The sequence below is a fragment of the Hylobates moloch genome, unplaced genomic scaffold, assembly GCF_009828535.3.
Source record: "Hylobates moloch isolate HMO894 unplaced genomic scaffold, HMol_V3 SCAFFOLD_9, whole genome shotgun sequence".
In the NCBI taxonomy this organism is placed as follows: domain Eukaryota; kingdom Metazoa; phylum Chordata; class Mammalia; order Primates; family Hylobatidae; genus Hylobates; species Hylobates moloch.
The window spans coordinates 122,586,734-122,611,121 of record NW_026652284.1 but is presented as its reverse complement, the minus strand read 5'-3'; the positions used below and the strand labels follow the sequence as shown (position 1 = coordinate 122,611,121).

Sequence of the window (24,388 nt, the reverse complement as noted above, 5' to 3'; positions counted from 1 at the left end):
CAGATTCTGGTATCTGTGGGAGTCCTCGGCCACTCCCCCATGGAGACAGGACAACTGTGTGTGTTGACAGAAGTCACATGGGAGAATGCTCACAGCAGCCCCCATGCAGTGGCACAACCTGGAACACCGCCCAGTCTGACCAGCATGGAAAAGCAGCACCTGCTGAATTCATGCCACGGGGGACTCCACAGCAGCCAAAAGAGTGAGCTGTGGCCACCATGCCCACCGGCGATGTCTCGGACGTAACGCTGAGTCCAAGCTGAATTCATGCCACTGGGGACTCTACAGCAGCCAGAAGAATGAGCTGTGGCTACTGTATGATCAGTGGCCCCACCAGTGATGCCTCGGACATAACGCTGAGTCCGAGAAACCTGAGACCCAAGGGGATAGACTGTGGGATTCCATTTCTGTAGTGTTCAGAACCAGGCCCCACCGGTGGACAGTGTTAGAAGTCGGAGCTGGGTTCTCCTCTGTTGGGGGCCTGGGATGACAGGTGCTGGAGGGAGGCCCCGGGGGTCCTGGCCAGTGTCCTGTGTCTTGGCTGGGACGTGTTTCCTTTGTAAGCAGTCATAGAGCTATATTCTTGGCACCTGGCATTGAAACATAGATGTATTGCCTTTTGGTAGAATTTTCTTTTAAAAAGGTGGGGAGTGGCCAGTAGTGCTTCTGAGAAATCATGGAAGGTTAGATTATTTCTAGGAATTTGCAAACTATAAATGATGAGATGATATGCAGCCCTGTTCAACAAAAGGACTGTTGTCAAGTTGATGCTGGGCTGATGTGGGGGGACTTGGGGGCTGCTGCTCACAGGCTGGGCAGCCCTGGCAGGGGCGAGGGGCACTTGGTGCCTTCCCTATCTCCCGCCTGTCTCCCCTGGGTGTGGGGTGGGCAGCTCAGCTTGTCTGGAGTTGGCGATCCTGGCTGTGGTCAGTAGTTTTCAGCTGGGTCGAGGGTCAGTCTCAGACCCAGCTTGGGCTCAGCCAGTGAGCAGCAACCCAGTCCCTGGGGCAGCGTCAGGGCAATGGCCCCAGTGGCAGGTCACGCTCTGTCTTTGCTGTCACTGGCCACCTCAGCCTGCATTTCCACCAGGACTTTGTGTGTCCCCAGCCGGGCTGCAGAAGTGAGGATGCGCTTCACTCTCACTGGCTGGCTGGAAATGCCCTAGACACGCCTCCCTGTCTGGGGCACAGGGCTGGGGGTCGCCCCTTGTCTGTGGGTCCAGTTCCCTTTGATTTAACGTGGGGCTGGGGGAAGCGTTGCCACAGCCGTGTCTGTCCTGATGTTCTGGGCTTTGCCTCCAGCAACTCCAGCAGCTAATAAATAGAGTCCGTTGCTGCTTGGAGGAGACAGTGAGCTATCTGGGGCTCCTGAAAAGACACCACCACTGCCTGTGTGAGTGCCTCTTGCCCTGGCCCCTGCCCTCCCTTGGGTCGGAGTGCGTGAGAAAGTGGTCTCCTTCCCAGAGCCTCGGAGAGCCCTCAGCGCCGGCCTCGGGTCCCTGCTTTCTGAATGCCTGGCAGAGCGGAGTCTCTTCCCACGGGAAACCGTGTGTGCCTTGTCTCCAGCACTCACGTTAGAGCATGTCTCTTCCCTACGTGTTGGAACAGGGACCCAGGCCCTGAGCCCTGCGGGGAGGAGAAAGCCGCCTTTGTCTGTCTGCCTCTTGAGCTGGAAAACTATCACAGGGCCGTCCCCTCTGCGCTGGCCCCAGCACCTTGCCAGCAAATCCCTAATCCCAGCCTCGGAGCTCAAGACCCAAATTGGGCCTTTGTGAGGAGAATAAAGGAGCGCTTTGTGAGCCTTTCAGGAGGAGGCTGCAGAGGGACCCGGGCATCTAAGCCATCTCTTCCTCCCCTGGCTTTTGTCCTGCACTGCTGGGGAGAGCGACACCAGGCCGCCTGATCCTCCCGCTGTGGAGGTGAGGGAGACCAAGCACCTGCAGGGTCTCCTCTGGCCCGCACCCCAACCCGGCCGCCTTCCTGGGCGCCCACATGGCTTGCACCCCAGCCCTGCCGCCTTCCTGGGCATCCACACGGCCCGCACCTGTGCCCAGTCGCTTCCCTGGACGTCCATATGGAGCCCCGTTTGCACCCCCCTCCCACCTCTGCGCCCTCCCCGTCCCCCTGAGCTTCCCCCTTCTCCACATGCAGGAGGTGGCATCAATCCCAAGGCATAGATCTGAGGCAGGTCTCCATGGGTGCCCGGCACCCCCTGCCCGCAGCTCCTGGGGAGCTGTCACTGAAACCCCTAAGTCCAGGGAACATCTCACGGAACGCCCTGTGGTTTCTTCTCCACCCGGGCGCCTCACTCGCATCTTACAGAACGTCCTGTGGTGCCTTCTCCACTCAGGTGTCTCATGTCGCACAGAAAGTCCTGTGGTGCCTTCTGCACCTGGGTGTCTCACTCATGTCACACAGAACGTCCTATGGTGCTGTCACCCGGCCGTCTCACTTGCCCGCATTAGCTGCCCTGGAGGATTTCATCTTAGGAGGGACCACATTTTCTCCGGCCCCCGTGTCTGTGGCTGTTTGCTGTCAGGGCCGAGGGCAAGCTCCTGCATCTCCGTCCTCGGGCACACCAGCCGGGCTGCCCCGGGGACCTTTTACCTTAACGGTTTAGTATGTTTACCTGGGGGCTTTGACTTTACCCAGGCCACGGGATCCCAGTCGGTGGGGCTGTTGTAGGGCCTGTCACCATTGGCAGGCAGGAGGCTGTGCTCAACCCTTATGCTGCTCTCCAGGGACGTGTACGGCCATGTCCCCCTGGGAGGGGCATCTCTGCCCCGTAGCTTGCAGCACTTGGGAAAAGCGCAGCTCAGCCTGGTTTCCTACCTGAGTCAGGAAGGTGGCATCTCATGGCATCTCTGCTGTGTGCTGCAGCCTCGTGTGCTTCACCTCGAGCTCTCCAGGCGACACTAGGACATGGTGAGGTCAGCTCCATCCCCTGGAAGTGAAGCTGGAGACTCAGGGACGCTGAGGACCCTCCCCAGGCCCACACAGGAAGTGAAGGGCGGTGTTCCTGAGCCCTTGCACCTTAGGAGAGCCTCGTGCTCAGGGGCTCCTGGTGGAGTGAGGTGCGCGCCTGCTGTGCTCTGCAGACATGAGGGGTCAGACCGTGTGAGTGGAGCTTGAGGGGCATAGACCACGGGGCTGTGAATGCCACTGTTCCCATTCTACAGATGAGGACAGTGAGGCCCAGAGAAGTGCGTGGCATGCCTGGGGCCTCACAGCCGGCACCAGTGCTGGGCCGGAACCTGAGCCCAGGCTCTTTGTGCAAGCGCCCCGGAAGCCTAGGGGCTGGAGCTGTAGGAAGGAGGCGTTGGGGGGTTGCTGGGCTTGGCACGGGGCCAGCGCCTCCCTGGGCTCCCACCGCCAGGCACTGCTCACTTCCTCCCGCCCACTCCAGGAAGGGGAGGTGATAATTACCACCTTGGACGAGTTGCGCTTGTCAACAGATTTTTTAGATCTTTTATTTTATATTCATCTGTCCACGTGTTTATTTATTTAAAGGCCTCTGCTAGCTTCTACCCGTGTCAGGGTGGTGTGTAGGAAGAAGCTGGCTTGGGAAGGAGAACCTGGCTAGGGCAGCCTCACCATCCCACCTGTGGGACCTGGACAAGCTGTCCTTTAGACGAGGGTGGCCGTGCCCCCGCCGAGGGGCCTGAGGAAATGGGAGAAAGGAAATAGCACCTACCTTCATGCCGTGTCCCTCCAGGGGTGGCCGGTGCTGTGGCTGTTGGTCCTGTTGTCTCCAGCCTCATGCCACGTCCCTCCAAGGTTGCTGTGGCTGTTGGTCCTGTTGTCACCAGCTGTCTCAGGCAGACTGTGGGGACTAGTGAGGAGCCCCACCGCTCCATCCTGGATGCAGTCATACCAGCATACAGCCCTCCTAGCCTCGCCCCTGCCTGGGGTGGCTTCTGCCAGAAACGCAATGAAGTGCTTGTTTGTGGATCCACTGGTTCGGTGCCCAGCCGGGGTTCATCTGTCCGTACTTGGGTTGTTACCTGTCCATCTGCTCCAGTCCTAGTGCCTGGCATAGGGTGGGCACCATGGGCCCCCCACGGGTGTTCCTGGAAAGAAAAGCATGTGAGACGGGGCAGAGCCCTCCGTCTCCTGTGTGGTGTCTGGGGTCTTCCTTCCAGTGACCAAGGCACAGTCCTCTCCCCACCTTGGCCAAGAGACGGTTCTTGGGCCTCGGGAGGCGGGGGCACCTCACCAGGCCCTGGGCATAAATGTGACCCAGCCTGTGCGGTTTTTGGGAGCAGCACCTGCTGGGAAGCCAGGCGGGGCCAGTGACTGCTCCAGGGGAGGTGAGACCCCCACACCGGGAAGCCTCACCAGGAGTGCTCACAGAACTTCCTCTGGCCTGGGGTCTCTGCACGTGCCCACCCTGAGCTGCGTGGCATGGTGAGGCGGCTTTCAGTTCGGGAAAGGGCAGAAGATGAGCAAGTTGCAGCCTCTGCAGCTTCCTTGCAGGGCGACTGAGGTTATAGTCCCCGAGCACTGGGGGAGCCGGCAGAGCAGGTCCCGTGAGCCAGGCTGCCCTGCAGCCCATGTCCCCAGATGCCCCCACACACGGGAGGGGCACAGCAAGGGCTCTGGACGTGAGTGGGATGGGTTGAGGTGGCAGCTGTACCCCTAGTGCCTCCGTGCCTAGCGCTGACAGGATCCTTCACCGTGCCTTGCCTCCTGGCCTGCATGGCCGGCTGCTCTTGGCGGACAGTGCCGTCCCTAGGCACGGCGGAGGCCAGCAGGGTCCAGTGGGGAGAGATGAGGCAGAGAGGCTGCCTGCACCCCAGGTCTGCCTGGATTCCCGTTCCCAGTCAGTTTCACACATTGTACCCAGATCTCATGCCTAAGACGACACCTAGGCAGGGCCCTGTACCCTCAGAGGCTAGGACCTGGCAAAGCTGTCCACACTGCCTGAGGGCCCTGATGAGCAGAGGTGCAAAGCTGGCTGGGACCTCGCACTTCGCAGGCACCTTTCCCAGACCTGGGAGGGGACCTTGATTGTGTTCCCTGCAGAGGGCTGGGGAGATGGGGGTGGGGACAGGCGAGGGAGGGGGCCTGTGGCTGAGTCCCCGGCTCTGGTGTGAACTGGGCGGACCCCATCCTGAGAGTCCTGTCCCAGCAGGGGCTCTTATCCAGGCCCAGCCATCGTGCCTCCTGCCCCACCGCCACAGAAGGCCCCGAGGCATTGGGACTGGCACAGCCCCCACCTCTGTCAGATCCTCCTCTCCGGACACCTGGTGACGCCCACTGGGCCGAGACCAGCGGCCAGACGAGTCAGGTGGGAGAGCGCCTGCCTGGGCAGGGAGGGTGGTGCCAGGATTTGTGTCAGGGGGTGTGTGTGGGCACAGCATGAGTGAAGCTGAGGGGAAGCTGGATCTGGGAGTGGGGCTGAGGGCGCCATGGGTCTGCTCCTGAGGGCTGCAGGAGGCAGCAGCCTGGCCAGATGTGCCGAATTGCACGTTCGCTGCAGAGTGGCTTGGGTGGCTGTGAACTCCCTAAGTCTCCCAGATGGTGGGGGGGGGGGGGGGGGGGGGGTCATTACACTGCCCCAGGAGAATGAGGAGCAAGTAAAGGTAGCAGTGGCCGGCGTAGCATCAGTGGGCCTGGCACACGTGGCACTGTTCGTTGTCAGCCATCCCCACCACTGTCACCTTGTCCTTGCGCTCACCGAACCTTGATGTGTGTCTGAGAGCAGGCGCTGCTGCAGAGCCCCACAGGCTCGCCCTGATTTAGCACAGCCCCACCGTGTTCTGCCTCGGTGTCCTCGGCTGTTGTGGAGGCCCTGGCTCCTCCCTGCAGAGTTTTCAGGAAGATGAGGGGGCACGGCTGAGTGGAGCAGGTGCTCGTGGTGAGGCCGGTCCTGGCCAGGCCGCCACCTTGGTTTTCTGCTCTGCCCATTCTCGGTGCCTTTTCCTGTCTCCCTTTTTCCCTCTCACACACACCATGACACATGGTCACACATCCCACAACCACACAGGCACTCACAGTCACACACGCACAACCACACAGACCTTCCTAACATGAAGGCAGCCCAACTGGCGTGGGCAGGGCAGGTGGGGGCACTGCGGCCGGGCTCCTGACGGGAGGGGGAGGAAGGCCCGCTGGCGTGGGCAGGGCAGGTGGGGGCACTGCGGCCTCCTGACAGGAGGGGAGGAAGGGCTGTGGGGTGGGATCGCCACTGTTGTTGCGTTTTGAGTTCGGTACGAACACGTGCACCTGGAGGGGGCGGCTGCAGCATGGACCCTTCCTGCCTCCTGCCCACCCTCCCCTCTGCTGGTTGCTCCCGGGCCCCTACACCCCGACTTGGGACCTGATGCGGGGGGGCTGATGACACCGGGGACTGACGTCTGTGGTCTTTCCCAGGTGACCGGCGCCTGGGAGGCCCAGATTGATGCCCAGCGACAGGCTCATGGCCGCAGAAGGCCCCCACCTCAGACCCAGATCGTCCCCTCAGAGAGCAGATGGAGATAGTGAAGGGAAAAGCACCATTTTGTTGAATTTAAAATGTGGCAAATAAATTAACAAGGAATGAAAACAAATTCCAAAAACCTCTCAGGCTTGCTCCCTGAGGCTGTCACGGGAGGGCGGGTTCCTGCGGGTGCACCTGTGCCCTCCTGCAGTCCCGCCTCATTTCTGAGCCCCGCGCTGCAGCCTGCCCCTGGCTCTCTAACTGGTTCCTCGATGGGGCCTTCGTTGGGCTCACAGCCCCCAAAATGAAGAGGTAGAATTTGTGTTTATGTGCATAGGGGCATTTTTCTGGCGGTTCACAAAGGGCCCGTCACCCCCAAAAGCTGGGAACACGAGGTAGACTGTGCTGTCTGGGGTCGGGGCCACGTTTTGCTCTCGTGTCCTCCATCTGGCCAAGGACTGGGCAGCCCTGGCTTGGCGCGGGGGCCATAGGGCTCACAAGTTCTCCTTACACAGGCCTGGGGTGGCCAGAGAGGGGGGCATGTGCCAAAACGGGACCAGGGTCCACTCGCCTGTGACCCTGGCCCACTGCTCACAGTAGCCCCCCAGCTCCTCTCCTGCCCCCACAGTGTGCATGACGTTGCCCAAAGCTCTGGGGGGTCCCAATTCCCAGAGGCGTGGGAGGCCAAGACCTAGCATCTGTGGCCTCATCTCGAGACGGAGCTGGGTGGCCTGTTGGGAGCCATGGGAAGACTTGGTCCTGGGGCGTGGTGGTAATGGGGGGTGTCGGTGCTAACAAGGTCTAGGCCTGGGGTGTGGTGGTAATGGGGGGTGTCGGTGCTAACAAGGTCTAGGCCTGGGTGGTGGTGGTAATGGGGGGTGTCGGTGCTAACAAGGTCTGGGCCTGGGGCGTGGTGGTAATGGGGGGTGTCGGTGCTAACAAGGTCTGGGCCTGGGGCGTGGTGGTAATGGGGGGTGTCGGTGCTAACAAGGTCTAGGCCTGGGTGGTGGTGGTAATGGGTGGGGGGTGTCGGTGCTGATAAGATCTGGGCCTGGGGTGTGGTGGTAATGGGAGGGGTCAGTGCTAACAAGATCTGTCTGTCACCAGCAGAGTCCCCAGGCCCCGTTTGCCGAGCTGGCTGCTGATGAGAAGGTCTTTAATGGGAGTGACAACATGTGGCAGGGCCAGGAGCAGGTGCTGCTCCCGGACATCACTGAGGAGGACCTGGAGGCCATCCGGCTGCGGGAGGAGGCCATCCTGCAGATGGAGGTGAGGCTGGCACGGGCAAGCGTGTGCACTCTCCGTGCTCTACATGTGGAGGCCGGGGACCAGGGGAGCCCAGGTGCCAGCCTTGCTGCACCATTGCTTGCCCTTGGCCTGGAGGGGCTGGAACTGGGCCTCCATGGCCTTGCCCATTCTAACCACCTCTCTCTGGCCATCTGGTCCAATAAGGGAGAGATGGGAGTCTGGGAGCCCCATCCCCATCCCCTCCTTCCTGGGTTTCCTTAATAGGGCACAGCCCTCTGGCCAGGAGCTGGGGTCTATGCTGGGGTAGCCTCTCAGTCACCATGGCCATTTCATTTGCTGTGTGGTTAGACTTCCAGGAGGCTGTTTAGCTCTGATGAAGATGATTTGGTGCTTAATGCAGTTCCCAGTAACTTTTTTTTTGAAAGGTTGAATAAATTGCTCAGAACCGAACCTGCAATTTGGTGGTGCTACCAGCAGGTGGTGGGGTGAGCTGTCGGGGTGCAACTGTAGAGCGGGCATTGGATGCTGCTTATTTTTCGTTTCTTTAAAGTTTACACATGTGTAATACCTGCTGCCAAATGTGTCTCTAGCCCATGGTTAATCTCCTTGAGACAGTTGCTAAAACAGAGTATCCCAAGGGGCACTTGAGTCTGGGCATGTGTGTATGTATGTGTGTGTGAGTGCATGCATGTATGCATGTGTGTGTGTACGTGTGTGCATGCATGTGTGTGCGTGAGTGCATGCGTGTATGATGCATGTGAGTGCATGTATGTGTGTGCTGGTGTGTGCATGCGTGTGAGTGCATGTGTGTGCGTGCATGTATGAGTGCACGTGTGAGTGCGTGTGTGTGCATGCATGTATGCCTGCGTGCGTGAGTGCGTGTGCATGCATGTGTAAGTGCATGCATGTGTGAGTGCGTGTGTGTGCATGCATGTATGCGTGCATATGTGAGTGCATGCCTGTATGTGTGAGTGCGTGTGTGTGCATGCATGTGTAAGTGCATGCATGTGTGAATGAGCCTCTTCTCCCTTGATGCCTGAGTACATAGAACACATCAATCAGGCAGCGTGGTGGAGATCCGCTCTGTTGGCGGTGGGATCCCAGCCTGTGTGTGACCTTGAACGTCCTTCCCTTCCTCTGGCCCCTCATCTGCAGAAGGCACTAGGGCCTGCCCACTCTGAAGCTCCTGGAGGCTGGGTTTCCAGAGCAGATGTCTGCTAAGAGCTGACTCTTCTAGAAAAGCAGAGGCCTGGCAGTAAGTCAGCTAAGTCACTGGGTTAGGACCTGTGGCTGGTTCTGCTCTCCCAGGGAGCAGGCCTTCCACTCTTGAAGGAAGGGAGTGCCCCACAGTGCTGGGGCTCAGCCCCTTCTCCTTTGCCCCTTACTTCTGTGGCCCCCACCTCCCTGCCTCTGCTGTGGCAACCCCTTACTTTGACGTGGTGGAGGAGCCCCCATTTCTCAAGACCTGTGTTCGGGGCCCCCGCCTCCTCTGTGAGGTGTCCTCCCCTTCACCCTTTCCTGTCCTCGGGCTCCCCAGAGAGGAAGGGGCCAGCTCTGGGCCTGTGGCCCTGGCTGGAGGCTGCTTCGGGGGCTTCTCTCTGGGGCTGAACGAGCCATTTGCTGCTGCTGAGATGCTCCAGAGAACCGCCTGAAGCACAGAGATGGTTTCCATCCCTCCCTGCTGGCGCAGCGAGGCCCACTGTTCCCAGAGAAGCAGAGAAACGGGCGCTCGTGAGTCCTCCAGGAGCACTGCCCCGAAGGCACCACATCTAGAGAGGCAGACGACCCGCTTCCCCTTTGTGCTGCAATCGAGATCCTCCGGGAAGGTCCAGTCACAGTCCCTTGGGCAGCTCAGGCTCAGCCCTCCCTGTGGGGCATAGAGTGGCGTGAGGAGAGAGGAGGCGCTGCTTGTTAAGTCCAAGGAGTGGAGGTTGCTCACAGAAGCTCATTCGGCCAAAAAGCCCAAACCCCCACAGAGGGCTGCGGGCGTGAGGAGGCCGTTAGAGGGCAGCATCCAGGGAGAGGCGTGGCTCCTGGCCCACCTCCAGCCTCCTGGCGCTCACTCAGCAGCATCTATGGAACGGGTCTTGGGGTTCCGGTGTGGCACCTTCACCTGAGGGGCTGGCTTCTCCCTGTCCTGGCCTGGGAGTCCTGCTCCCAGGGCCTGGTGAGGGCTCATGCCGGTGCAGCCACCCCAGGATGGGGTTCAACGGAGTGGAGGCTGGGGCTGGCTGCCCCGTCCGCAGTCCTCTGTGTGAGGGCCTGTCCAACCGGCAGTCCTGGCCCCGGGTTCCCTCTGGCGCTCTGTGTGGTGAGTGTGGGCTGAGCATTAGCCTTTCCCGGGGCAAGGGCGCCCCACGTGGAGGCCGCTGCAGTCGTCCAGCTCAGAGATGGAGAGGCCTGGGTGAGGGCGGGAGGAAAGCTGGGGCTCTGGGCTGAACTGAATTCACTCAAGGGCCTGGGCTTGCGTCTAGACCAGAGGATGCAGGTGGCCCGGGCTCTGCCTGTGGCCCTCGGGGTCCCTCACAGCTCAGCACTGTGCAGAGGGCGGGTAGCAGGGGGGACTAGGAGTGGTGCGGAGTGGGCAGGCCCCATGGCCAGCCTGGCCCTTCCAGCTTCAGTTTCTTTGTCTGCAGCATGGGGGTGACGCAGAGGATGTGGATCCTCATGCCAGCAAACAGCAGGCGCGGGACGGAGGGTGGCGGGGTGGGAGTCCTTCCTGGAAGGCATCCGCACACCTCACTGCACCACTCCCTCCCTTTGCTCTCTGAAAATGGGAAAAACAAAACGCAAATTGTCATTAGCCTTTAGGAAGCCCTCCCCCGGTCTGCAGCAGGTCCCGGTGACAGTAACTCCAGCGTGATGCGTGAGAGGCTGTGACGCAGCGGAGGTCCCACGTGCCAGGCCCTGCAGGCCCGATTGCTCTGGAGCCATCTTTGCAGCCTGCACAGGGCTCGGGGGTGTGGGCGGCAGGGTTTTGTGGAACCGTGTTACGCACCTCGGCTGGCTGTAGCCCTTTCCTGTGGAAGCCAGTACCCTCATCCCCTCATCTCTCCTCCCACATTCACTGGGGGCTTTGGGATTTGCAAGATTCTATAGGTTCAGAAGTCTCCCAGGGCAGACTTGGCGTCTGAGAGAGAGCCTCCTTTGTGGCCAGCCCTCAATGACTTACTAGGTGGCTAGTGGGGGTGTGAACACAAGGGCCAGCTGAGGCCCAGGGAGGGGAAGCAGTATCACAGCAGTGGGCCAGTGTTGCGTGATTCCCGGTGCCCACTTTCCGCCTTGCTCTTGGTCTCCTCGAGCGTCCGCCGCTGCTGTCAGGCAGGTTGCAGTTCGGGGTTGTGTTGGGGGCTCCTGTCCACTGGGACAGATGGCCACGCCCAGCATCCCTTTCCTTTGTCCTCCTCCCCAGCTTCGTCCTTGGGACAAAGCAAAGGGCCAGACTGGGGACATGCTGTCCTGGCTTTAGGCCCGTGTCCACTCGCTGGCTGGGTGACCTTGAACCCCGATTTGCCTCAGTCGTTTCATCTGTGAAATGGGCAGGTGGAAAGTCGCTCTCTGTCCTCAGGGACTTGCCAGCTGGGACAGCCTGTGTGGCCGTAGGCAGAGTGTAGCGGGCCCTGTGGGGCATCTACAGGCCCTGTGGAGGTGACGGCCTGTCAGAGGAACCACGGGGTGCCATGTGGCTGGCTTGAGAGGCCACCCATGGGAGACAGTGGAGAGCAGGCCAGCCTCAGTTCTGGGCAGTGACCTTGGCCCCCCCAGGCCTGGTGCAGTCGGATTCTGAGTGAGGGTGTCCTGCCTCGTCCTGGGGAGCCTGTGGGGACCGCCGAGACCCACTCTGAGGACCCCTGCTGGATTCCGTATGCCTCTGAGCACCCTGCCCCGGTCTGGGCATTGCTGTTTCCACCGTGTTCCCTCCTCAGGGAGGCCCTCCCCACTGCCCTCGACTGCCCTAGCTCCCTGTCCGCCTCCCACGGGGAGTCTCTGGTTGGTCCCTGCCCCGACAGAAGGTGAGCGGCCCTTGCCTGCCTGGGGTCAGCCCCATCCCCAGAGCCTGGAGTAGTGGGCTCCACAGCAACTTGCCAGTACTTGTGGAACCGACGTGTCAAACTGGCCAGTGCCCCAAGAGACAGTGACCGCCCTTCCTCCACAGTGACCACCCCTCCCCCATGACAGTGACCACCCCTCCCCCATGACAGTCACCACCCCTCCCCCATGACAGTCACCACCCCTTCCCTGTGACCGTCACCACCCCCTCCCCCATGACCGTCACTACCCCCTCTCCCATGGTAGTGACCACCCCCCATGATAGTGACCACCTTTCTCTCCCACAGTGACCACCCCTCCCCCATGAGTGACCGCCCCCTCCCCCACAATGACGACCCTTCCCCCATGACAGTCACCACCCCCTCCCCCGTGACAGTGACTGCCTCTCTCCCATGAGTGACCTCCCCCCTCCCATGACAGTGGCCGGCCCCTCCCTGATGATAGCCAGCCCCCAGTGCTAGGCCTGTCCTGAGCCCTCACTGTTGGCATCCAGGATGGACTCAGGTCCCACAGGTAGCATCTCATCCCTGCCCACAGGGTGTCCTGCAGAGCATGCTGTAGGGCTGTGTGGTGAGCGCAGGGGGTTGGAGGTGCAGGGAGAGGCTAGGCCAGCTCCAGAGCATTCCCAGCCTGAGTCTGGGCGATGGACGGCCCAGCCGGAAGCACACCAGGCCACGTTTCTCTTTCCTGGTTTATGTTGGGCATCTTCCTTTTTCTCTCCTGTGCAGGAATGGAGTTGATAAATACACTAAAGTTCCTCTGAGAGCAGAAGTGGAGCCACCCAGGGGCCGGTGGAGGCTGAGGGCTGCCAGTGAGGGGGGCCTGCCCCCTATGCGTTGCATGACCTGTTCACTGGCCACAGTGCAGCCGTCCTTGGCCTGCATGGGGCCCTGGCCCTCTCCATGGTGCCGGGACTCTCCGCCAGACAGGCTCTGCTCCAGCTGCGTACACAGGGGTGTTAGAGGGGCAGAGCGGCCTCCCGAGAGTGAACAGGACCTGGGGCCGGCTCAGTGCACAAGCCCCCTCCAGGGAGGACACCATGCCCCCTTCCCAGTGGGGGAGGCCGCAGGGCTGGAACCCAGGCAGTCTGACTCCGACCCGAGTGCCATCTGTCTCTGGAGGGTGCAGGGCCTGGCAGCACTGGCATTTGAACCTTTCACCTGGGGCTGCCCGCCATCTCCCAGGTGAGGGTCGTGGTGGGAGGGGTTGTGCCAGTCACATGGGAGCTGAGTCTGCATATGGGTCGCTCGGGTGGGAGAAGGCTCGAGGGGTCCCGGGGCGTTGCCTGTCTCCACTGTGTACTCACTCGCCTCCCTGGGGCTCCTCTCCCTGCCTGAGCTGAGGTCTCCTGTCTCTGGCCTTCCAGCCTTGAGTAGCCCCTGGTGCTGGTCCCGGGCTGGAGCCCTGAGCCTCCCAGGACTCCGGGTGTTGGGTATCCAGGTGCCGCGGAGGCGAGTGCTGGTGGCTGGCAGCCTCCTGGCCAGCGGCCCTGTCTGGATGGGGGAGAAGATGGAGAGGCCATTCCCATCTCATCACCGGGAGTGTGAGCTTTAATTGTGTCTGAGCAGCAGTGTGAGCCCCGGTGTGGGTGAGGCGGTGTCTGAGCATCCAATTAGGTCGTGTCCAGGAGCCACTGCCCGTCCCCGCAGCAGCAGCTCCTCTGTAGGGCTGTCTGCTGACCCTCAGCTGACTGCCTGTCCAGCCAGGCCCTCCGAGCACCCGCAGCTGTGCCGGCCCTGTATGGACCCTGCTGACCGGCCCCACCTCCTCTTGGCCTTGGCTGGGAGAGAGCTGGCTTCCAGGACAGCTGCCTCCACCCTCTGCACTGAGCTGCGGGACTCCCAGAGGAGGCAAGGTGCCCATGGCCACACAGCAAGGCCGCCAGCTGCCGCCAGGAGCCCAGGCCAGAACTATGCCCAGTGCCTCCCAGGCCACTCTCTGAGCCCTGGTCTCCGACTCCTGCCAGGTGGTTGGGAATGAGAAGGCCCTTGAGGTAGTGACTGCAAAGTGCTTTGCAAACCAGTCCATGTGACGCTGTGGGTGAGGGCATGAAGGACAAAGGATAGCCCTCAGCCTGGTGTTTGGGCCCTTGCTGTTGCCCCAGGTGTTAGTGAGGTGATTGATCCCTGCCTCGTCCCTGCAAACTCATGCCCTTCGATTCTCCCAGGGGCCCTGGGCACCCTGTTGGCCTTCGCTGCTTCTCACCTCCAGTGCCCTTTCTCACACCACCCTCCACCTTCCCTCTGGCCACTCTGCATCCTCTGAGGTCCCCAGGGGGTCCCGGCCCTCTGCAGACCCTGTAGCAGCTTGCTCTTTCCTCGTCGCCCTGGGCTCCCTTACTCCCTCTCCTCATCGCCCCCTGGGTGGGCTGCCCCTGCCCCTGCCCCTGCCCCTGCCCCTGTCCCTGCCCCTCTAGGTGGAGCCTAGGTAACCTTTTTTATTTGGCCAAGATGAAGAATAGGGTGGCCGCGGTGGCCAGGGGAAGCTTAGTGCCAAGGCTGGGCCAGTGTAGCCACTCCTCTCCTGCCCCCACTGCAGCCCCACTTCCTGCTTGCTGCCCCCACTGCAGCCCCACTTCCTGCTTGCTGAGGGCCCCGTGGGGCTGAAATGCATCCCCGCAGTGTGTGGGCAGATGCTCCAGGGCAGAGCCAACAGGTGGCGTCTGAACACCAATAGCACCCAGTTAGCAGGAGATGACCCTCGATCCAAGGTGGCTAGAGCTGTCTGGCTGCCAGGCTGGTGGGAGGGATGACAGCCAGGTCTCCAGGAAGCTCCCTTGTCCCCTGGGGAGGGGAGCCGGCAGGCCTCAGGCGTCTTCTAGCCAAGGAGAAGTAGGTGCTGGTCCAGGATCCCAGGCTCAGGCACAGCCATACCACTGGGCCACGTGACCCTGGGCAGGCCTCTCCTGGGGCGTCGGTTTACTTATCTGTAAAATGGGCACAATGACACCAGCCTTTGCCGGCTTCAGGGTGAAAGTGCCACGGTGGAGTGTAACTGCCTGGCGAGAACTCAGGCCTGGGAGGAACTTGGGCCAGGAGGTGTGGCCGTGGCTGTCCACGTGCCCCACACCCACCCTCCTGCTGCACTGGGGCTCTCCACCTGCCCCTCCCTCCTTCAAGCGTCCCGGCCCTCTGCCTTGGGAATGCGGCCAAGCTCTGGGGTGAGGAGGTGAACCCTGGGCTTTGCTGTTGGCTCAGCAGCTCACTGTCCACTAAGGGGTTAGCCTTGCACTGCTGCCAGCTGGGGTGTCGGTGCCACTGAGAAGAGCAGCAGATGCTGCCGCTGGCCTGCGGTGCGGCTGCTCAAGGGAGGGGTTTGGGTTTTCTTGGGGACCCCTGAGGAAGGAAAGCACTCAAGACTAGGAAGTGCCGAAGTCCCGGGATTTCTTCATGTGGGGTCTTGGGGCTTCTGGGGCAGGAAAGGCGAGCCGTGGTCTGACAGGTGACCCTCCACGTGCTGTGTGCAGAGTGTGGGGGAGGTGGAGCTTGCCACCCCGTGAAGAGCCCGACTGACAGGGGTATGCTTCTGTGGTGGTGCGGGGCTGTGGATCCACACTGGCGGGGCACCTGGCGAAATGGGTTCTGCCCACGTTGGTCTGGGATAGGGCTGGAAACTGGCTCTTTGGGGCTCTGAAAGGCCCTTGGTGGGTCTGGTGCAGCCAGGAGTAGGGCTCCATGCTCAATGCGCTTTGGGGCTTAGGTGGCGTCCTGGGGGCCTGCAACAGTCTTCCCGTGGTTTGTTTCATGTGTGCTCTCTTTTCCTGTCCTCACCCCACTGGTGACGTTGACCTTGACCTTGCTTCTCATTCCACGGAGAAACAAGCCCTTAGAAGAGCGCCTCCACAGCCTCCTGGGGCCTGGCCGGCCTCCTCTCCCGGGGCCCTGGATGAGCTGCTTGCACCACAGCTAGCCTGTGGCTCCTGCCCTGGCCATGCCCCGCCCCCGCCACTGCCTCCGCACGCCGATCTTGGGCCCTCCTGTCTCCCTCTTCCGATTCTGCCCATCAGCAAGCACATTGCAGTCATGCCCATCTTCAAAAGCTCCCATGAAAAAGGGTGCCGCCCCTGACTGCCCACCACTGGTTCTCGGCACTCCGCCATTCCTCTCCGGCCCTCGCCTCGCTTCTGCGGGGGAAGCTCGTGGGTTCTGTGGGTCAGAACATCCAACGGAGCAAAGCTGAGACTGCTTTCCCTGTCCACTAGCTCGGACAGCCAAGGGTGGAGACTCTCGGGAAGGCTCGGCTGCCCCTGTCTCGTGTTGGTGTTCTGGCTACTGGCTGGGACGCAGGCTGGGCTCTGGGCCGGAGCTCCATGCTTGGCCTCTCCCACGGCCTGGTTTCCTCCCAGCATGGAGGCTGGGCCCTGGAGGATGCTGCCAGGACCCCGGCAGAGCCAGAAGGAAGCCGAGCCCCAGAAACTCTACCGCGTCCCTTCTATCACATTCTGCTTGAAGCAGGTGGAGGGGGGCGGGGGTGGCATGCATTGCTGTGACCGTCCGAGGGAGAGGCAGCTGACCCCGTACTCCCAATGGACTGTCCTCTCCCTCACTCCTCACCCCACATCTCACAGTTCCCTGGGCAGGCCCAGCCACCCCTGCTCTTGGTTCCTGTTGTCCGAGGCCCAGAGCACCCTACGCCCGACGCCTGAGCAGCTGGCTCCCTTTCACTTGCAGGCCCTGACTCCAGGGGTGCCCTCTAACCCCCGCCGCTCCCGGCTCGCCCCACACGTTGTTGGGTTCTCTTGTAAGGATTCATCTCTCGCCACTCGAACGTAAGCCCGTGGAGGCAGCGGCGTTGCCTGTTCCAGTCACGTCTGTGTTCGCAGCAGCTCACCGGCCTGACGCTGCCTGGCACCCAGTGGCTGCTGAATGAACAAATGGGTGGGTGGCGGTGCTGGGTGGGGTGGGTGGAGGAGGGCTGGGTCGGGGACTGGGTGAGTGTGTTTCTATCCTGGGACTCCGTGGAGGCTCTGTGTTTAATGACAGGGCCCTGCCGACATTATTTATATGCGTCTCAGCCCACACCAGAGCTCTGTGAGAGTGAACACTCCTACGTTCAGATTTTGTCAGAGATGACAGTGGCTTGGAGCAGGCCCATTGCTTGCCCAGGGTCACACAGCTCACATGCCGTGGGGCTGGGATTCGAGCCCAGGTGCCCTACTCCAGCACAAGGCCATCCTCACCGCGATGCTCGCGAGCCGACTCTCCCTGGCCTTTCTGAGATGAGGATGGTGGGATTTGTCTCCAAGGCCACCCGCAGGTCCAGAGCCAGGCATGGAAAGAGCCAGCGCCCCAGGAGCCAGTGACTTAATCCCCAACTGAGGACACCAGTCCTGAGCAGTGTGCGGCAGGCAGCGATTCATCTCCCTGGGCTGGAGAGGTTGGAGGGAACAGACGCATGACCTTCAGTTCACTGCCAGCGTGCAGCAGCAGGCTCACCGGGGCACTGGTCCAGAGCTGGTGTCTGCTTCCCGCCAGCTCTGCCTACCTGCCCCTCTGTGTCTGCACTGGGTTTCCCTCGCCAAGCCCATCTCACCTGCTGGAGCTCCTGAGCGGGCATCACCTGACCCAGGTACAGAGCTCAGAATACGCCAGCTGCTCTGTTGCCATGGCTACCTGGCAGGCCTGGGAGGGCGGAGGATGGGATGTGGAGATGGCCCAGGCAGGGCTCCAAGGCCCCAGGCAGAGCCCAGCAGACCTGCCCTGTGGTTGGCATTGCACAGCCTGAAGGTGCCTGACCTGGCTGATCTTTAGCTATAAATGGGTGAGTGGACAAATAAATGCATACGATTTGGTGGCTCCATTAACTGGAATAGTCGTCTTTGTAGGTGGATGGTTGCCAAGATCCTAATTATAAGAAGAGATGGTGTGATAGAGAAAAATGCAGCGGTGTTTTGACTTCTCATTCTGGAAAGTGAAGGGAACACACAGGCACACACACACCAAGGTTTTATTATGTCTCGTGCAAGGGGCTTTTTCCACCGTGCCAGTGAAAGAAGAGAAAGAAAATTCCAGGAGAGCTTTTAATGAGTTCTAGTTTTAGAAGCAGTCTGAAAAATAATTGCATGATTTAACCATCTACCAAGTTCTGGGTCTCTCCCCCGCTCTCCCGCTCTCTGGCTGCCGTGCCAGGGCATAGCCTGCCTGTCCCCCGAGAACAGCACCAGGACTGCTGCTGCCCTGGAGGGCTCCATCGGGGCAGTCCCAGCCCCTCGTGCAGGCCCCACCCTTCTCAGGCCTGGCCTTGGCCTCTCTGTCACCCCAGGACTGAGGACTGGGCTTCTGCCTGGAACTAGGCTCCCACCTAGGCCTGTGGGGGAGCCCAGATCTCTGGCAAGTCCCCCAGGTGTGCCTGGGAGTGGAGCTGTGCCTGCCCCGAGCTTCCTCCTCAGGAGCCGAGGCCTGCCCAGGTGCACAGGGCCCAGGGCCCACAGTGCCTGGGGGGGCCCACCCATGCCAGCCGCATGCTTGATAGGCCCTCCTCTGGCTCTTGCGGTGGGGCCCTCTCTGAGCCCATTCTTGGGATCTGCCTGCACCATCAGCGACAGGCCCAGCTGCAGGTCCCAGCCCCACTGCGCCTGCCCGGCTCTCGCAGCCACAGGCTGTGTTCAGCTCTTTATTCCTCTGTTCGTTCTGAGACCAGCACTGGGCCAGGACGAAGGAGAATCCCCAGGAAGTCCCGGCAGCCTCCGATGATGGAGGAAGAGACACAAAGGCAGGCAGTGCCTCCGGCTCCCTACTCCCTCCAGGAGGCTCCTCTGCAGAGGGCTTGGGGTTGCCCGGTAGAAGTGGCCCATCCCTTCACATCCGGGGCCTCTAGGGCAGGCCTCAGGGCCAGGGTGCACCCTGCCCTGTCCTGAGATGGGGTGTGCACGGCGGTGTGTACGTAGCCCGCAGCTCCTGTGGCTGATGTGGCAGGACCTGGGTTTCTGGGGCTGCCTGTGCCCTGAGCAGCCCTCTCAGTTGGTTCCGTGAGATCCCCAGCTCAGTCGCCAGGAGGGGTCGTGGGGCTGTGGCCTCCAGCCTCAGGTTGGGGAGCAGGGAGGGGCCCCAGGCTCACTATCAGAGTTCAGCGTCCTTTCCCTTCTATACAGAGAGTGCTCCTTAAGGACTGGGTCCAGCTGGCCTTGCCCAGGGCCTGTGGGAAGTGGTTCTCTGTGGTGAGCCATTTTCCAGAAAACAAGGGTCAGGGGTTTCTTAACTGTGGCTGCTTGCCTGGAGCCGGAGCTGCTGTTCAGGCTTTGCTTCCCGCTTTGTTCGAGGTGAACGATGTTCACTCATCAGTGAGCGCCTCGGCAGGGGGTGCCTCTGAGTGGGCTGGGCCAGCTGGCAGCTCACCCGTCTGCAGGGAAGTGGGACCAGGCCGATGTTTGAGTGCCAGGCATCTTAAAGAGAGGGGTGCCTAAAATGAGGAAGAGCAGGCTTCGCACAAATGCTGCGTTTGCTCGTAAGAGGTCAGGGAGTGGGAACCTCTCGGCATGCGGCCCTGAGGCCCTGCCAGCCCTGCCAGCCCAGCCTCTTGAAGCTGTGGTGCCAGGAGCCATGGTCCCCTCTCACAGGAGGCACACCCACTGCACTGAAGGCTTGGAGTCTGTGTGTCCCCTGTGCCGGCTGTGGTGCAAATTAACATTCTGTGTCTTAGCTCATCCCAATGGGCAGTTATCACTGTTCCTGCTGCTTCTCTGCTGAGTCCAGCAATGAGTGGGCGGGAGCCCCGGCAGCAGCCCTAGCCCAGAGAACGCGCGCCCACCCCCCACCAGCTCCTCTGTCTGCGGGCCTGACGTGTTGCTGGTAAGGTTGGCGAGGATAGCAGGGGGCTTCACCAGTGCCGGCTCCTGTGAGCCGTCCTCAGCACCAGCACTGACTATAAAACCCTTCTGCCCAGGAGGCCCCGGGGCCCTGGAGGAGCAAGCCCTCTGTGAAGCCCGGCAGCGGCAGTGAGTGTCGGCGAGGAGATGGAAAATCACCTCGGCCACTGCCTCTGGGGGCCTCCCCCAAAACCTAGAACGAAGGCCATCTGTGCCCTGTGGGCGCCACAGGGTCTGCCTGTCTTGGGAACACCATGTCCCAGCCCGTGCTTTCGGGGTTATGGAAGTTGACTCTTGTCAGCAGGGAACGCCCAGTGCAGTGGCTGTGTGTGCACAGAGGCGTGCCTGGAACACTGAGGCTGAGCCTCAGGGACTCGCAGCTGCCCCTCTTCCACCCTGCCCCAGCAGCTGGGCATCCCAGGCCCCTCAAAGGCACTGGACTCGCCTTGCTCAGCCACACCCCTCCCTGGCATCTCTCACCAAAGCTACATCCCCGCAGGCTGGGCAGGGGCTCGGAGCCATGCTTCCCCCCAGGGACACAGCAGCATCATGCCAGTGTGGCCTTTCTCTGCGCCTGCTGATGGGAAGCAGATTGATTGGTGCACACACATGAGGCCCACCCCATGCCGGTGGCTGCAGCACGGGACGTCCTGAAGGGAGGCGCACCATCCCCGAGATCTGGCCGGGGTCCTGGGTTCCACGACCTGGAGGGTGGCCCACTGTCCCTGAGATCTGGCCGGGGTCCTGGGTTCCACATCCTGGAGGGTGGCCTTGGGTGCCACCCAGCGTTGGTTGTGGTAGTGACCTGGGTTGGAGTCTGCCTAAATGTGGGTTGGATCCGGATTCCAGCATTTTCCAGCTGTGTGTCATTGGGCAGTCACTAACCCTCTCAGTGACTCAGTTTCTGCCTTCCCTCTCAAATGGGGCAATAACGGGTGAGTCACACTCCGCGTGGGGAGATGCGTCTGCCTGTGAAGCCCTTGGGAAGGCCCCTGCAAGTCCCTGAGGCCATGAGCCACCAAGACCAGGCTCAGGGTGCACCAGGGCACCAGGCCTGGGTATGCTCAGTGGCCAGGGTCGAAGTTGGTGGTGGCGAGGTCATGCCTGGCTTCTGACGGGGTCAGGTCTATAACTGGGAAGCCTGTGGAGGTGGGGACCCACCTGGCTGAGCAATGCTTCATGACCTTGATGTCCCCGTTGTAGGATGGAGCCTAAGCTTGGTCTCCAGAGCCCGTGACCTCACTCCGGCAGAAGGTGGTGGTGACTAGGAGACCAGAAACCGGCCCGGGCCAACCCGCACCCATCCTTTCATTCGCTGTTGCCCCCATTGCCATGCCAGAGACGCACACCGAAGCCTTGACCCCTGGGCCCCACCTTCTCGCTACCTTCCCAGCCACTGCCCAGTTCCTGCAGAGGGACCGCCTGCCTCTGTATCACATTTAAGCCTGATAATTGAATTGCAATTGATACTACGTGTCAGTTTAAGGTCATGCTAATTGCTTCATTTCCCAGAATACTCCTAAAGAGAAAATGAATTCCCTTGTAACATTTTGCAGTGGGGTGAAATGACCCTCATGGAAATCAGTCCCAGCTCTGGAATGAGCTGCTGACTGGACGGGTGTGCCAGGGCAGGGGTCACGGCAGGCCTGAAGGAGCTTCCCCTGGACTTGGCTGGAACCCAGCCATGTGCCAGGTGCAATGTGAGGAGGGTTGGTTTTGTTCGGGTGATAAGTGAGCAAACCTGGCTTGAGGTGACCAGGCTTGCCCGGGGCCATGCATCTGGCCAACGGAGGAGCCGTCCTAGGTGCAGCGTGGCAGTCAGGGAAGGAGTGGGCATCTGGTGGGCAGGGGTCTGAGTCTCAACTCTTCCCCTTTCCGAGAGGCCCTGGAGGTCATGGGACCACTTGAGCCCCCACTCCCTGCTCTGTTAGATGGGTGCTAGGATGCCCCTGGGTGGGTGCCAGGTGTGAAGGGGATGGTATGTGCCCTGCTTGAAGCACAGCCTAGGTGTGTGCTCTGAGAGTGGCGTGGCCACATCCCTTAGGATCATCAGGGCCACTTTACTGGGCAAAAGGAGTTAGGGTAAAGGTAGACAGCATGGAAGATGGAAGAGGCCAGCACAGTATGCCGGGATGGAGGGGTACCCGAAGTCCTCCTGGCCCACGTTTCTGTTCCTTACTCTGTTCACTAGCTTCATGGAGCCACTCATTCCTTGGATAGCAGTGGAGCAACCATTCACCTAGCCGCTCATTGACCAACCCACCCACCCACCTGTCCATCATCCGTCCACATATCTTCCATTCACTCTTCCATCCATTCACCCACTCATCTATCCCCCCATCATCCATTTATCCCTCATCCATCCATCCATCATCTACCCACCCACCTACCTATCCACCCACCCACCTATCCACCCATCTACCCAGCCATGCACCCATCCATCCACCCACCCACCCACCCATCCATCTACCCATCCGTCTATGCACCCATCTATCCATCCATCCATCCATCCATCCATCCATCCATCCATCCATCCATCCATCCATCCATCCACCCATCCATTCACCCATCCATTCGCCCACCCACCCACCCATCCATTTACCCACCCACCCATCCATTTACCCACCCACCCATCCATTCATCCACCCACCCGTCCACCCATCTATACATCTATCCACCCACCCATCCATCTACCCACCCATCTGTCCAACCACCTATCCACCTACCCATCCATCCATCCACCTACCCACCCATCCACTCACCCATCTATTCATCCATCCACCCACTCATCCACCATTCCATTTGTCCACCCACCTATTCACACATCTGTCCATCATCCTTCCATCTACCCATCCACTCTTTTGTCCACTCCTCTGAACCCATTCGTCCATCTATCCCACTTCTTTAGGATTTGCTGAGCAGTGCCTGTGTGCTGGCCCATGCTCAGTGCTGTTACACAGAGAGGGAAAGGTAGCCCCTTCTGTCCAGGAGCCCCCAGGCAAGTGGGGATGGTGTATCTGCGCTAGACATTTTCTGCTCTCCTGCAGTGAGGCCTTTACAGTGCTGGGGATGCTGTCCTTCACTAGACCGCAAATCCCGAGGACAGACGCTGGGACCTCTGTACCCAGGGAAGCAGCTCACAGCCCCTAGGACACCTGGAGAGGTTGGGGTTTGGCCTCAGAGTCAGGAGATGGAGCACTCAGATCCCTGCCCTGTCTTTGACTGTTGGGGTGACCCTGGGCTCACCCCTGGCCCTTTCTGGACCCAGTCATGCCTTCTCTCACAGGAAGTGGACAGACCAGCTGGTCCCCAGCTGTTCTCTGGTTCCTGATTCTGCAGGTGCCGCCCGGGCCCGCCCCAGGCTCCATGGGAACTTTCAGGTGCCCTTGGTGTCAGCCCCACAGCCCTGCTCCTGATGTGGCTCTGTGTTGTTTCCACAGAGCAACTTGCTGGATGTGAATCAGATCATCAAGGACTTGGCCTCCATGGTGTCAGAGCAAGGAGAAGCTGTCGGTGGGTACTCGCCCCAGCCTCGGGCCGCCTGCTGCTCTGAGGGCCTGCCTGCCAGCCCCCGGCCCTCACCCCTTCACCTAAGGGTGGGTGGAGCGGCCTCTGAGAGGAGCCAGGCCCAGGTTGCGGTCCAGGTCTGAGCATCTGCTCCCTCCCCTCCTGCCCTGTCTTCCTTCAGTCCTGCTCCACTCGTTGCCACTAGTCCCTGCTCCGCTCATTGACAGACACTGGCCCCCGCTCTGCTCATTGACAGACACTGGCCCCGCCTCTGCTCATTGACAGACACTGGCCCCCACTCTGCTCATTGACAGACACTGGCCCCTCACTGACAGACACTAGCCCCGCCTCTGTTCATTGACACTGTCCCCGCCTCTGCTCATTGACAGACACTAACCCTGCCTCTGCTCATTGAAAGACACTGGCCCCGCCTCTGATCATTGACAGACATTGACCCTGCCTCTGCTCATTGACAGACAGTGGCCTCTCCTCCGCTCATTGATAGTCGCTGGCCCCACCTCCGCTCATTAACAGACACTGGCCTCCCCTCTGCTCACTGACAGACACTGGCCCCCGCTCCGCTCTTTGACAGACACTGGCCCCGCCTCCGCTCACTGACAGACACTGGCCCCCGCTCCGCTCATTAGCAGACACTGGCCCTCACTTTGCTCACTGACAGACACTGGCCCTGCCTCCGCTCATTGACAGACACTGGCCCCCACTCTGCTCATTGACAGACACTGGCCCCGCCTCCGCTTTGCTCATTGACAGACACTGGCCCCGCCTCCGCTCATTAACAGACACTGGCCCCATCCTGATCATTGACAGATGCTGGCCCCTGCTCCACTCATTGACAGATACTGGCCTTCACGCCTTCATCCTGGGCCTCTGCCCAGAGACTCCCCACAGTGAGGCTGTTCTGGGGTGGATAGGGTTGTTAGGTTGCAGAGATGTGGAGTCTGGAGCTCTGGTTCTGCTATGGATGTGCCCGTGCTTGAGGGGGTGTGGGGAGAGCGGCATGGGAACGTGCAGGCCTGGCCAGGGCGTGGCGTCCTGAACTCCCTGCATCCACAAGAAGAGGGGCTGCACCGCAAGCCAGGACACCTCCCAGCCAGCACCGTGGGCCCTCAGCCCTGCGTTCCTCTGGAAAAGGAAGTGAAGCAGCAGGGGCGCCTTGGTCCCCAGAGTCAGGCCCTACCTTAGCGCCAGGCTCTATGTGGGGGCGGGAAGTGGGAGGCCCACAGTCTTGTCCCTTGCCTTTGAGTGTCCGGGAGAAGCCCCACCCTTTACCACTGGAGGCAGCCAGCCGAGGACCTGACAGGCGAGAGGTGCGGATGAAGGGGCTGAGCGTGGAGCCAG

At 60.9% G+C, this 24,388-nt stretch overlaps 1 protein-coding gene across 6 annotated transcripts in view; it reads left to right on the top strand.

Moving 5' to 3' along the window:
* TSNARE1 (t-SNARE domain containing 1) overlaps nt 1-24,388 on the top strand; it is a 133,183-nt gene that overhangs the window by 94,850 nt on the left and 13,945 nt on the right. For 5 of the 6 annotated variants that reach the window (XM_058444083.1, XM_058444082.1, XM_058444081.1 and 2 more), the window contains 2 exons: nt 7,528-7,689; nt 22,963-23,035. In XM_058444083.1, coding sequence (XP_058300066.1) covers nt 7,528-7,689; nt 22,963-23,035 — 235 coding nt within the window. The remainder of the gene's footprint in view (nt 1-7,527; nt 7,690-22,962; nt 23,036-24,388) is intronic. The other variant, XM_058444080.1, reaches the window with a different exon arrangement.